Source organism: Saccopteryx bilineata, chromosome 1 (assembly GCF_036850765.1).
Source record: "Saccopteryx bilineata isolate mSacBil1 chromosome 1, mSacBil1_pri_phased_curated, whole genome shotgun sequence".
NCBI lineage: Eukaryota > Metazoa > Chordata > Mammalia > Chiroptera > Emballonuridae > Saccopteryx > Saccopteryx bilineata.
This window is the reverse complement of record NC_089490.1, coordinates 45,473,469-45,488,576: the sequence shown is the minus strand read 5'-3', so window position 1 is coordinate 45,488,576 and position 15,108 is coordinate 45,473,469. Positions and strand designations below refer to the sequence as shown.

At 31.9% G+C, this 15,108-nt stretch overlaps 1 protein-coding gene across 45 annotated transcripts in view; it reads right to left on the bottom strand.

Moving 5' to 3' along the window:
* Nucleotides 1-15,108, bottom strand: part of RIMS1 (regulating synaptic membrane exocytosis 1) — a 477,491-nt gene that overhangs the window by 103,822 nt on the left and 358,561 nt on the right. For 26 of the 45 annotated variants that reach the window (XM_066253382.1, XM_066253391.1, XM_066253532.1 and 23 more), the window contains one exon: nt 13,112-13,224. In XM_066253382.1, the coding sequence (XP_066109479.1) occupies nt 13,112-13,224 (113 nt within the window). Of the gene's footprint in view, nt 1-5,383; nt 5,441-9,027; nt 9,058-13,111; nt 13,225-14,279; nt 14,463-15,108 lie in introns of those variants that run through there. The other 19 variants (XM_066253353.1, XM_066253373.1, XM_066253409.1 and 16 more) reach the window with 3 other exon arrangements.

Sequence of the window (15,108 nt, the reverse complement as noted above, 5' to 3'; positions counted from 1 at the left end):
AGAGCTTTGAAGAAGTCAAATGAACTGTGATAATCAGTTGTACTTTATAATTAAATCCTACAAGGAATTTAAAGCAATCTCTACTTAAGATAAAAACATTTAAATAATATTAGCTGATTTTCTTACCAAATGACATTTATCTTATTTTAAGAATTTTCTGACATTGATTAGCTCATAGCTTTATAAGCTTCTCTTGAAGTTCCACGCACTTCTCAGGAGGATGGTAACTTGATATTGGAAAGATTATTTCCCAAGAACTACTGACCTGAAGCAGTTTGAATAGTTCCGGTGAGTTAACCTTGCTGGAACAATACCCCATCTCTCTAAATAGGATGGTTAGCTTATGGCTTGGTTTGCACTTAAATCTTTATTTTGCAAGACACAAAATTAAATTATAAAAAGAGAGTGGTAGCCTAACTAAAATAAATCTTAAAATGGTTTTAAATGACTTAACTTTTCAAAAATGATATATAAATATATAGAGATTGGCAAAAGTAGGCTTATAGTTGTAATACAAATAAATAATATAATAATTAATAAATAATAAAACAAGAATAATCTGCGTTTTGTGTACTCACCACTATAAACCTACTTTTGTCCACCCATGTATTGGATATATATAGTATCATTATTCCTAAAGAAATAAAAGTTGACATCTTTTAATCTGTCAAAGAAAGAAAATCTCCAAATTATTATTGGCACAAAATCATGAAATAGATCCCCTTTGACTCTTCAGCAAAAATGTAGTTGTTATGCTAGTCTCATGAGTCATTTTGCATTTTTATTTATTTGTATATTGTGAAATAAAATGACATTTTTTTCTGGATCATTGCTGTGTCAATCTAAGTAGTAAGACAAATTTATAAATAGAATATTCATCAAAAATCTGAACCTGAAGGCATGGTTCTATGATTTATACAGAGGATAATACTTAATGGTGATTAAACATGTACTGAATTCTTGAATATGGTTACCTGTCAAGTATCTCATTGTAAGTAAAATTACCCAAAGCCCTGAGAGCTCAAATATTTTACTGTGAAAAGAAAAATTACTGATCATCCTTTAAAATTTGCATATTATTTTAACAATTTAATGTCAATAGCAATGAAATATTTTCCGATTCTCCCACAAATCCTTTCATTACAGTCACTTTTTAGGAAATTCTGAATGGTGGTCACATTTTAAACCACCTAAAGCACTAAAATATCAGTTGCTATTTCTTTACCAAAATTTTATAAAATTGGGAGAATTTTGATTTTTTTATACTTGAAAACCCTCATACTAGAAATTTAAAAAATGCCCTTATTATTTTCTATGATAGATATAATTATCATATAATTTCCTTTCATCTTTTAATAGTATAGCTTACATATATAAAGCAGCCAAATGATATGGACTGTACTAAAGACTGTATTTCAGCTATAACTGCAAGTAGTGCAGTAGTAACATAAACAATTTATTCCTCTTAGCCCATAACATGTAATTAGTATGGCAATTTTAATTTTAAAACAGTGTTTTGTAAGTCGGGATTTTTCTCTATACTTTCTACAAGCTAAATGATGTGTTGGAAATTGAATAAACTGTGCTTTTTAAAAACAGATATTTACCCAAACAATATTTATTGAATATAACTCATTTTCTTTAGATCAATTTTATGCTATATACATTGTTATTTCTAAACCCTGGCATTTGAATAGGATAAATCTGCATATACCAAAAATCACCTAAGCACTTTAATTAAGAAAGTACAAAATGGAACTTATTTTTTGGGGTTAAACTAAACCCATACTATGTTGTCAATTTTTGTCTTCAAAACTCAACAAGAATAACTGACTAAAACATGCAGGTGAAAGGAGTAAACACAACTTTAAAGTCTGTAATTTATTAAAATTTTCTAATGAAAAGCATTAGATATTATTGAAAATAAAGAAATTAAAATAATTATTTTCATGTCATATGCTTTATTATTAATTTCTATGATTGATCTTTGATGAATTTACAATCAGAAAGCATTTACAAATGATGTCTGTGCCTATAAGGATTTTCCTGTATCTATTCTTTTCATAAAGCATCCTGTGAATTTAAATATAAAAAAGCTTAAGGATGTTTAATAAATCTTCCCTGACTCATCATAGAAAAACTCCTATAGAACCACCTCCTCCAAAGAGAATATAATTTTCTAGAAAAGCTTTTTAGACCTATCAATCATTTTTTAATTTGCTTTAAAATATTATCTATATTATATATATTATAGATATGGGTACTTTCCAGTCATTATAATTTAAAATTTAAATGTTCATAAATATATTTAAAATATTATTCATAAATTTACAATTATATAAAGATGGAGTTGTTCTGATCCTCAAGTCCGTAAATATTTCATAATCCTCCCTACGCATCTAGACATTAACATGAATTTAAAATTTCAAATGTTTGTGGTTATAGGCAAAAAACAATCCATACAGTATATTATTTAACTTTCCAATACTTTCAAGTATTTTAGGTGAAATATGAGTATAAAAGAAAACAAGTAAAAATTTCTATATTGTTAAATATATGAAGGTAAAAATATTTAAGAGTATTTTGTTTCATAACAAGGTTAGCTAGTACATGTGTCAAAAGTGACACGTGATATTATCTGTACAGAATAATTAAGTGTGAGTAGCAAACTCAGTGCCTCTGCGTCCTTGCTGCACAGCAGTACAAGAGTTCAGCAATGGCAGAGCCCCTTCTTTGCTCCAATGCATGACTCAGAGAAAGCAGTGATAAATATCCTCATATTGGAAACTGTCAGTTAGAATGAAATACATGAATGAAACACCTACAATGCCTTAGTTATTGACAGCTTTGAAAAATATTCCCTCTGAAGCGTTATATTTTTTTTAAAAATCACTGATAGTGGGAACCAAATATAAGAAGCAATACAATATGAAAGAGATTAAAGAATAATAGATGAAAAAATGTAGCTAATTGAGTCTTTAACCAGTATAAAAATTACAAAGCCTGCATAGAAAGATAATTTGATACTTAAAAATTCAAAAGGTAATACTAGTTAGTATTTATAATTTTTAGACTTTAGAGGAATATAAATTGTTAAAATAGACACACATTCTCCATACACCTGGAAGCAATGTGCCCAAATGCTAACAACACGAGTGGGAATAACTGAACATAGATTCAGCACTAGACCCACACCGTTCATCAATGCTGCCTTGATCAATTCTTGATCTATTTCTCCCCCAGGAAGTTTTTATTTGTGAAGTGAAGAGATTGCTTAATCTCCTGCCATTTTAGTCTATAATTCTAATGTTAGTTCAATAGGTTATTGGTATGGGAGAAATATATATTTTTATTTTTTACATTTTCTTTTTTTTTTTAAGTGAGAGGAGGGGAGATAGATTCCCGCATGTTCCCTGACTAATCCTCCCAGAGACCCCGGTCTAGGGCTGATGCTTGAATCAATTGAGCTATTCAGTGCCTGGGCCCAGTGCTCAAACTAAGAGAGCCACTGGCTGCAGGAGAAGAGGGAGAGAAGAGGGAGAGAAAGAGGGAGTGGAAGGGGGAGAGAAGCAGATGGTTGCTTCTCCTGTGTGTCCTGACCAGAGATCGATACATATGTCAGGCTGATGTTCTATCTACTGTCCTAACCTGCCAGGGTCACATTTTCAAAAAATGAAAAACTATGGCTTTCTCTTTGCGCTAACTTCTAGCATTTTAAAATATGCTAATTTATCAAGACTATATCTATTAAGGGGAAAGATTGACTGGTTGTAGTTTACATTAATTTTTATAGTTTATGTTTCAATTAAAAGATAATATATCCCATGCATGTCTATCCTTATTTTTAGTCATATCAATGTTAGTAAGCAACTTCTTTGATATAATACTTATATAACCTCTACTCCACCAAACACATATATAGTATATGTACATCAAGATCAAAGGTTTAAAATATTTTGACTATACAGAAATGCCCAAGTTCTGGGTCATTTTCCTAGAATAAAGTGCATTTTCAATTTACAAGGGTAGAAATATGCTAAATTGTTTCTATTGTGCCCTTGTATGATTCTTTTGCATATTAAGGGTTATACTATAATAATATATACAGTAAAATGAAGAAAACAACTATCCAGCATGAGAAACATAAAACACAACAATAACACACATTCATTAAAATATCACATAGTATTTATGAGATTTTAAAGAAAATAACCTGTATTTGGTAGATAATTGAAATGGAGTGCTGGCATGGGTGAAATCAGTAATTTGTTTATATAATTACTCAAATCTCACTGTAGCAAAACCACAAGATCATCTCCTGTTTTAGCATGCTGATTTTCACTGAACTATCTGAAATGAAAACTTATGATTTCTAATCATAGACATCACTTTCAGTGTCAAAATTGTTAAGTCCCAGAGTAATACCGCAAATACTAGTCAGACACTTGACAGATAGGAAAGTCAAGAGAAAGAACCTACAGTTTAAAGAGAAGGCCAGAATGGCATCTACATCTTTGGGTTTATGGCAAAAAAAGAGGCTAAATTAGACACTTTTTCTAATGGAGCTCTAAATATTTGTGAATAAACACTTGTAAATATTCATAATAAATGTTCAAGAAAAGCATTAACCTTCAAAATCTTCATATACAATAACAGGAAATGAATCACCTGGCCTAATGTCTACTAAATATGCTTCTAATAAAGATGTAAATAAAATTGAAATTGTCTTCTACTTAATGAGTTAAAATAATGCTAATTCATAAGAATACACAAATTATTTTTAGCCAAAATCAAGTAACATATTTGTTACTATGATGTGCTCCACAACCACAGTATACTATTAAATAGGTATGCAAATATCTAAACAATAACAAATGTAACAGAAAATTATTAAAAGAATTTTTTATATGAATTTCACCTAAATAAGGTTAACAATGATAGTTCCATATCAATTATATTTTGTATGTTAGCATTCAAACTGTTCTTGCCAATATTTAAAGAAGAGAAGTACAGGTAATTTATTTAAGCATTTTTAATGAAAACCTGCACTTTAACATATTCTTGATTAGAGATAATCCTTAAAAACCCCATTACCTCATTACAAAAATGTTTTAAATTTATTATTGAAACAGGAAAACAAAGAGCAGCAAATGCTGTAAACTTTTGTTCCTGTTCAAATCAATCACTTAAAATCTAACTACTTTTTATTCTCTGTGTATAAGTTATACATTTTTCATGATAAAGGGAATTCATATTAACAGAAAAGATAGTAATATGTGCTTTAATTCAAAATGTCTTCCAAAAGCCAAAAGTTTATGCTCTTAAGAAATACTATCTAAAGGCATATAAATTAGAAATTTATTATGATAATATTTTTTCTCACCTTGAAGCCATTTAATTTCTGGTTCTGTTTTGATCTTCTTATATCATTATTTCGATGCCCCCAAACTACATTCATGGGCTCTTTAAAACTGTCCAAGAAATGTAGCAGAGAGGGAAAAATTGGCTTACTTTTAGAATGAATGATTTAAAATATGCCTACAAAGCAGTTGAGGCCTAAAGTGTTAAGCTCTCAGCTTTTCACATAAAAGTGGGAGTAAAAGGTAAATCATGTAGTATGAACATTTATAATTCCTCAGTTACCTTTTTACCCCTAAGAAGGTGTTGTCTTTATTCAAATACACTGGTTTCATTTTCTCAAGCTGCACAGTAATTTGAGGGGCAAGGCAGGTATTAGAAAATTTAGCTGAATGATGCAAACTCAGGTAATCAGGGGAAGCTATAAACCTTTAATTGGGCCTCTCCAAGATTCTGCTGTGTGAGTAGGGGATGTCACAGCAATAAGGGACAGTGGACAGAACTTGGACTGTGGAGTCTACATCTGGTTCTGTCTCACAACAGCTTTGTTACCTTAGGCATTCCACTTAAGCCCTTTGATCCTCTTTCTAATAAAACAGGCAATAATACCTTCCTCACAGTTGTGTGTATAGTACCATAATTATGTGGTACTGCAGGCACAGTAGATACTCAATAAACGCCGTTGAATGTTGGCGAACCTGTTAGAGCAAAGAGGTTGAGAATAAGGTTTTTAGAGTGAGACTGGAAGCTAAGTTCCCTATTCTCCCACTTAGCGAATTTATGACTGATAAATAGCCAAGTTTTTACTTTTTCCAAGCATTAGCTTTCTCAGTTATAAAATAAGAATATTAATTATTATAGTTATGTCTCAGATGGTTGTAAAAATATTATGAGCTAACTATATAACACTCTTAGTAGAGCCACTGACATAGAGTAAGTATTCAATAAATTTTATTTACCATTAAAAATGTTAACAGTATTTTAAACCTCTTTCTCTGTGTTTTATAGACATACACTTTACAAACATATATACGAAAACTGGTCCCCTACAGTTAAGGTAACCCACTGTCCCAGTTTGCCCAGAACTATCCTGGTTTTAGCCCTGGAAGTCTTGAATCTCAGGAAACGTCTCAGTCCTCCACAAACTGGCACCATTGGTTGTCCTACGAGCTCATCTACAATTTATCCGAAACAAACCCGCACTAGGAGCTTTGTAGCCTGTACTGTCAGCTCAGCACGGACAGCTCAGATGTCCCTGTCGGCATCTATCCAGGGAGCACTCAAGGTTAAGTAACTTCTCCAATATGATTGACCCCAGCAAAGATCAGCTCACAGCAGCAAGGTTTCTATGCAAAACAAGTTTTCTTTTCTTTTTTTTCCCCCTTCCTTTCTTATGGGGTACATGAGCCTAAAATTTGACTTTAAGAAATTTCTTAAACTTGCTTCTGTCACTGCTGGGCTTTTCAAATTTTTCGTGTCTAAGCTGCGCTCCCTTCAATCCATGGGAGAGGGCAGCATCCTCTGCCTTGCTTGGATGCATTTTGGGACAAGCTGTTTTGGTGGTTTTCAGCCTCAGGGTCCATTCTGTGAAGCAGATCCACATCCTGTGTCCAAGGAAGACTTTGTAGAGTGACAACACATCTCAATCAGGACACAATGACCTTGTAAAAATGTAACAATTTGACATGCTCTGTAGCGAGCCTCTAATTGTGCACACTCTTAGACTTTAGACTGGCCCACTTAGGGATTTTGCTTTGTTCTGATTAGCTAATTATAGCTTTTGGCTAGTAATAATATGTATGAAAGGGTTCTAAATGAAGAAATTACATTTTTCTTTCTTTTGGCTAAATGAATTAGGTCATGACTCATTCAAAATATAAAAACTTAACATTTTTATTATACTCAAATTTATCTTGCAAATACAAATTCTGCTGAATCTAGGTACAAATTCATTGGCCATTTTTATACTATAGAATCTAAACTTCTGTTTCTGGTATTTGAATAAAAATGAATGATGGCCAGAAATCTATGTAAAATCTAGGAACCAAAAACACATTAATCACATTGAATATTTTACTTTTATTAATATATATTTTTTGACTAGTATGTAAGACACTATGCCAGAATTTGTATTATGTGCCGGAATATAAATATATCTTTTAAAATTCAAATTAAAATAAGTAACTGATTATTATCTTGCATCTTCTCCCAGTAACACTGAGATACATAATACCTCAGTATACTAGGAGTTAGGGATAATATATTTGGGATTTGTGCCTATTAAAATAGAATCCATCAAAGTATAGTGAAAGGAAGTTAAAAGTAAGATGACTGGGCTTGCAGTCTACTCATCAGCAGCGTGAGTGGGTAAATCTCTTAATCTGAATTTATCATTTAAAATAGAGATGATGCTACTCTGAGGACCTTTAAGGTTACTATGGACAACAAATTAATTAAATCAGCCCAGGCTGGTTGCTCAGTGGTAGAGCGTTGGCTCCGCATGTGGAAGTCCTGGGTTCAATTCCCGGCCAGGACACAGAAGAAGCGCCCATCTGCTTCTCCACCCCTCCCCCTCTCCTTCCTCTCTGTCTCTCTCGTCCCCTCCCGCAGCCAAGGCTCCATTGGAGCAAAGTTGGCCTGGGCACTGAGGATGGCTCTGCCATGAGCTCTACCTCAGGTGCTAGAATGGCTCTGGCTGCAATGGAGTGATGCCCCAGATGGGCAGAGCATTGCCCCCTGGTGGGCATGCGGGGTGGATCCCAGTCAGGCCAGGCAGCAGTCTGTCTGGCTGCCTCCTGCTTCTAACTTTGGAAAAATACAATAATAATAATAATAATAATAATAATTGATTCAATCATTAATCCATAAATATTGAGTAAATGTATTTTTATCAAACTGTAAAGCATTATATTATTTTAAAATATTATAATTATTTCATTAAGCAAAAATTCATTCTTACATATTTAATCACCAGGACAAAAATAACACTGAATAGGAAATGGTGTGAATGGCACATGAGAGTTGGATGAGGTGTGTATCTACCTGAAACTTAAATTCAATGACCAAAAATCAAATATGATCCAAAAGATGGTAAGATAGGATGTCAGCAATGTGCCAGCATGGCTGGCTGAATAGTTTTCCGCCAATCGCCCGTGGGGAGACAAAATCGTTGGGTAGTATAACAATATTGAGTTCATGAGGAGTAATATTTTGGCAGCTACTTCCCAGATGCATGACTGCAGTGTGGGTCAAATATTCGATGAGGCTACTGCTATCTGTACAGCGAAATCCAGAGATTTTCTACTCTTTTCTACCCAAACAGAAGGTAAGAATTAAATCCTTATCTATGACAGGAGGCAAATGCAAACAAACAAACAAAAACATATGAAAAATAACTGTTTTCTAGTTGTCAGTGTGGATAAACAAATTTTGAAGCAAAAATATTTTTAATTTTAAGTTTCTTCTTGGATGTAAACTGCTCACAATACAAAATAATAATACTTACAAAATAATTAATACTAAATGCCCTACAAAATCATTGCAGGGAAAATAAACGACTGTTAAACAATTTTGCTCATACTTTCAATAAATACAGTTATATAACTTTCTCATATATTATGAAAAAGAAGGAACAACATTAAATGGTTAAAAAGTTATGTTAATATTTACCTTTTGTGGAAGAGTTATATTTTTCTTGTTCTTCAATGAATTAAATGCACATAATGATGGAAACAAAAGAAAGAAATCAGCAAATTTATAGTTAGACATGAAATGTGAATCAGCACAATGGTATGAATAATAAAGATGCATAACATATAATGTGACATGATAAAGTACAATGAAAAACTATGAGGAAGCCTCAAATATGATAGTAAAAATAATCATAAAGAATGAATACAACAATTTATAAATTTTAAAGAAAAACAGAAACACTGGAAGATTAGTACATTTTGCATTTGAAAAGTATATTTTGTGGGGGGTTTTCTTGGTGTTTAAAAATTAAAAATTATTTCAGCACCAATTTTACTAAAATAGTTTCATTTTAATCCATTGTGACTTTTTATTGCAAACTATTTAAAAGCATATTTCACAAATTTTTTATTTCAAAATGATAGTATTTCAAATAATTTGAAATAACAATAAAAAATAAATTTCATTTTTTATAGAAGCAGGCATTTTCTTTGCATCATGAAAAATATTCTGTAACATTTTTTGCATGAAAAAATATATAATCTAATATAAGTAATCTTTTCTTCTTTCTCACATCAATGATATTAAACTATGTCATGGTAAAATTGTTCTTGGGAGACTACTTCTTAGACATTTCGTTCAGCTATATATCAACCTCCTACTGGTACACTATTTACTGAGAAATAATGGCTTATCTAGATATTTTTGAAGAGGAATATAATTAGAGTTATAGGTAGCAGATATAATAATAGAACACATAAAAGATAAGTAGCACAACATGTGTTAGTTTGTAAATAATCTTTAAACTCATATTCTTTAAAAGACACCCGGTTGCCAACAACAACAAAAATATGTCATTTGGTTTCAGCAAACCATAGAGCATTTTTATGCAACCAATATGACGCTTTCAAGGCTTACTCTACGTAAGGGCTACACTGGAATACAACATTAAAATATAACCAGATAAATTTCTTGGAAGTCTTTGTCTCAGTTATCACAAAACTATTTAAATTACCTAAGTTTTAAGGCTATTTTTTTTTCAGCTATCATATCTCAAAATTTGTGTCGTAATCACCCCTCTTCTTTTACCCTAACAAAACTTTAACACAATCAAATTTCATGTAGCATACCTAATTTTTAATAAAACTGTGAAATACTTTTTCAAAAATTAAGAAAACATGTCTTTTCAAATTATATAGTAGCCTTTAAAATAACACATATTGCTTTTATGATACAAAGGTAGGACAATAAAACTGAATTACAGAAAAAAAAGAAATCCAAACAATCTAATTATCTCAGCATGTATCCTAAATAAAATAATGTGGATAGCTGTGTCCAGAAATTGTGATGAATAAAATTATTGTATAAGTTTAGGAAGCAGTTGTATCACTAACCAGGCATCTAAACCATTTGGAATATTTGCGCTTACTAATCAACTGATTATCAATTCAATTATTTTTTAAAAAGAAAAGTTACCTTCTGTTAAAAATAAAAATAAAAAACCAAAAAGGAAGACTGGAAGGAAAGAAGTCAAGCACAGTAGAGCTTTAATCAATAGCAAATAAACTGCATTAATCTTCACAGAAGATAGAAGTAAAGTTTCACAAATAATATCAAAAGAAAAAGAGATAAATCTATAGCCCAAGAACAACAGTGCAGTCAATGATAAATAGAATGTGCCAAGTTCTGTCTAGTCTATGTATCAAATTAGAAGTTTACTTTTGAAAACATTTTAGAATACACAAAGATGTCATATGAAAAGTTTAGTCTGAAATAAATCCATAATAAAATGATGGTGGATAGTATCACCATTTATCAAAAGTCCCAAAGCACATATTAACATCATAAAGTAAACGAAATCTATTTAATTACAGAATAAAGTTGAGATATAATGTATCATATTATTCTAAAAAGGTTTTATCTATATAACCATAAATTTCAAGAACCACAAATATGTGTTTACTAGTATATTTGTGATATTAAAAAGCAAAGTAATTCCATCAATTTCATCCTCAGATACTTTTTTCTTCCCACCTCAATTCAATCCTTATAAATTGATGATTTATCTGAAAGACAACTGTAAATATAAATACAATAAACAGTAATGTTGATATTAACAATAGAACATGACCTTTTTTAAAAACCAAAATCCAGCATACAATCCAGCTAATTTCACAGAAACAATTCTTATTTCTACAGAAATAATATAACTGTAATCTCACTGTATTAAAGTTACACACAGCAAGCACCCTTATATGATTTGAAACTGAAGTGTTTCAGAAACTGGAGGAAATGCAAAGAATTTTAGGAACATATGACATTTTAGATTTCAATCATTAGCAAAATATAGCCAGTAACACTGAATTTGAAGCTCAACACCAGAATTTGTAGTTTGTTTAGTTGTGCAACAGGAAATCATGAATGAATGCTTTAAATAAACACCCAATTTTATTCTTTAAAGGTTAATTTTTAAACAATTTGATGTAGGTTATTGCTAATTACGGTCTTAATAACATAAATTATGAATTATCTTCTCAAAATGTTCCCAGAAAAAAGAAAATTCATTAAACAATTGAATTGAGAATTCAAATGAATTGCTATTTTAGAAAAGAAAGTCAGAGTTTGCACAGAGCCTCATATTTTCCCGATGGATTAATGAATACCCTTATAAGAAGCCTCAATAGCAAAGCATAATATTTCAGTGGGATGTATGAGTTAAAAAAATAATGCAAATCTAGATTTACTATAGGAGCATTCCTCTATCAATAAGCTGATACTTTTTCTTTTTTTTTTTTTTTTGATGTTTTTATTTATGTATTTTAGAGAGGAGTGAGAGAGAAAGAAAGAGAAAGAGAGAGACAGAGAGACGTGGGGGAGGAGCAGGAAAAATGAACTCTCATATGTGCCTTGACCAGGCAAGCCCAGGCTTTCAAACCAGCGACCTCAGTGTTCCAGGTCAATGTTTTATACACTGCTTCTTCAAGTCTGTACTATTTGTTTATAACCAAGTATTCTGCTTACAAAATCTGCCCAATCAGTCTTTGAAACAATGTATTTAACTTCTTAGGTCTTTAACATTTCTGTGATACATTCAGTAGATCAATGAAGTGAGTAAAGCAGGTACCCAGCACCCTCAACACGGAATGAAATACAAGTGAGCATCAGTAACAACCAACTCCGTTGAAAAAATATTCAAAATGTTAACTTTTCAGTGATGACATAAAAATAAAGATTTTTAATACACGTTTTAAATGTAAGTCTGCTGCATTTATATGACTACCGCAAATCAAAAATTATTTCAGTAAACTACCTAACAAATCTCTGGTAAGATTTATGTGATAACATATACTGATAACAAATAATGTCACCCATTGAGAAACAGAATAATAGCACCTGAGTCACATGAAAGAAACTGTGACTAATTTAACACAATATTTAAATCATCTAGTCCAGGTAGTTTAGAAAATTTAATTTCCATTATCAAAATACTCTCCCTCCCCATCCCAGAAAAATAAACACAGTTTATGCTTAAAATAAGGAAATTTTAAGTAACATGAACTGTTAATAAAACACTAAAATGTGTACTCTAAATCATTTCTTATCCAATTTATATAAAAACACAGATATTGTAAATAATTTAAAATACAAAACACTAGTAAAGATTTCTTTGGGATTAAGTATTTAATCAAGAAAATACTTGAAAAACAAACATATAAATCTTCTTTTAACATAGTATACTATATAGCACTGAGTTTTAAATTTTTCATTTTCTTTCTTTGTCCTTTGAATAAAAGGTATTTGTAGGGCTCAGTCTGTTCTTTCAATAGACTATCTAAAATTCATTCATTCACTCATTCATCAAAAACACAGTAAATGCCATGAATCAATATAACTCAGTGCGGGAAATGAAATTCTAAGAAACTTAAATTCTTAGGACTCAGAAAACTACATGTAATCAAAATACTATTTTTTTTTAATTTTTTTTTTTTTACTAAAAGAAGTATCAAAACAGGTGGTTCTCAAATCCAAGATTTTCGGACAACTATCTCTCTTTAGCAGATACCTTGTTCTATACTGCCGCTTCTCACTGGCACTTGTGGGAGCTGTCTTCCCCTTCGACTGCCGAAGGGAGCGTCCGCGGGGGGAGAGCGTGTCGGACTGCCTTGTCGGTGCGTTCTGCGGGCAAAAGACAGAGGGAAAATGAAATCATGAAATCCCAGGAGGGCCTGACAAAAATCTTTTCCTTTTTCTTGTTACTATTAATAGAGATCTAAAATCTCTAACTAGGCCTTTGGAAGAAAAATCACAAATACATTTTATGATATTTGTTTAAAAAAAAAGTTACAAAACGGGGCTAAAAGAGATTGGGCGATGTCTGTCACACACAGTTATGCATAATGAATCCCTGCACTGAACGGAATTGGACTCTTCCTTTCATTAACTTTCCATGAAGTTGTGGCTTTCTGTTAGGTTATCAATTTTTGTTAGGAATCAATTATATCTAATTCTAGCCTCTGCATATTCACAGCATGGGTAAATTAGTTTAAAAAAACTGTTACCTAAATTGCTACTATGAAATTCATATTTATATCTAGAATTACTTATAATTGATAATAGTTATCACTATAGACTTTTTATAAATTACCATTTACTTGTACTTTATTATTAAATAGGAAAAATCTTGAATGACATTTAAATATAACCTTGGGAACATGCTATGAAACATATTGGTGCTAGAATCGAAACTACAAAAAGAAATTTCAAAAGTGTGCAGATACATCACTACGTTACCTCCATCGGCTGGCATAGAAACTTTATATTTAACTAAAGAATTTTAAAACTAAGATTATACTGAACACATATAAAAGATTATTTTTTTTCAATTCCTTATGGTTTTTAAAGCAAGTATACATTTAATTCCACATAATTTCTTAAAATTACAATATGTGTATATATATATATATGAATATGCCACACACAGATGGAAGGACATAACACAGCCAAATTTAATTTTCAATGATAGCTAATTGGCAGGAACTAGAGAATACCACCAGCACAGTGGAGATAGATGCGAGTAATAGAGGATGTGGGAGAGGTTTAAGTGTCACAAAGAAAAGCTTAAAAATTATGGCATCATAATGAGTGAAAGGTTCGAGCGCTCAGGAAGCTACAACACCACACCAACACCCGGAGGCAGGACATGAATGCTGGGCTGGACACTGAATAGTGACCTGGTCAGAAGCGGAGAAGGTGGTGCCGACCCTCCGGGGGCAAGGCGGTGGACTGAACCCAGTGTTCTGACACTAGAGTGCTCGCTCGACCTTGAGCGAGCGGGATGTTTTCCCCTAAGGACTGGCTGATCAGTCGCTCTTGGGGCTGCGTATCCCCTTCTAGAAAGACATGGTGGGAGAACCCTAAAACATTAGGGTCAAAAAAGATCTTCAGTCAGCAGCAGGTTCACATTAACTTTGATACCATCACATCTGTCCAAGGAAAACCTGGTTACTCCTACAAGACAGTGATTTAAAAAACCAGAAGAAAACCCATCATGCAATTACCAAAATGCAATTCATTTCAAACTGACAAGTTACTGCAAATGAACTTAACATACCATGTGATTTTAGAGGACTAATCTAGATTCCTTCAAAGTAATAAACTTCCTATAAGTTTGTAAGGACTTCTGTCTTTCTCTCTCTCTCTCTTTTAACTTAGCTGTATCTCTAGTGTCTAGAACACAGCTGCCTAGAGAGCAAGAACTCATGAAGATATCCTAATTAAATGAATAGAATTAGAATAATAAACACAGGGATACTTAAAGCACCTGCCTTCAAGAACAAATAATGCACGTCAGAACTCTGTCTATTTTCACAATGTCCATGCGCAGTTTTACTCTGTAATAAGTATGTCTATACCAAATAGACAGCAAAAGGAAGGTGTCTTCTCAGGTTAATTTAAACAGATGAACAAATTAAAATGATATAATAAGAGGGATAAGACTTCATACCGAACTGACTAAATGCTAAAAAGCTGACATAGGAATAAAAACATGTCCTTTAATAA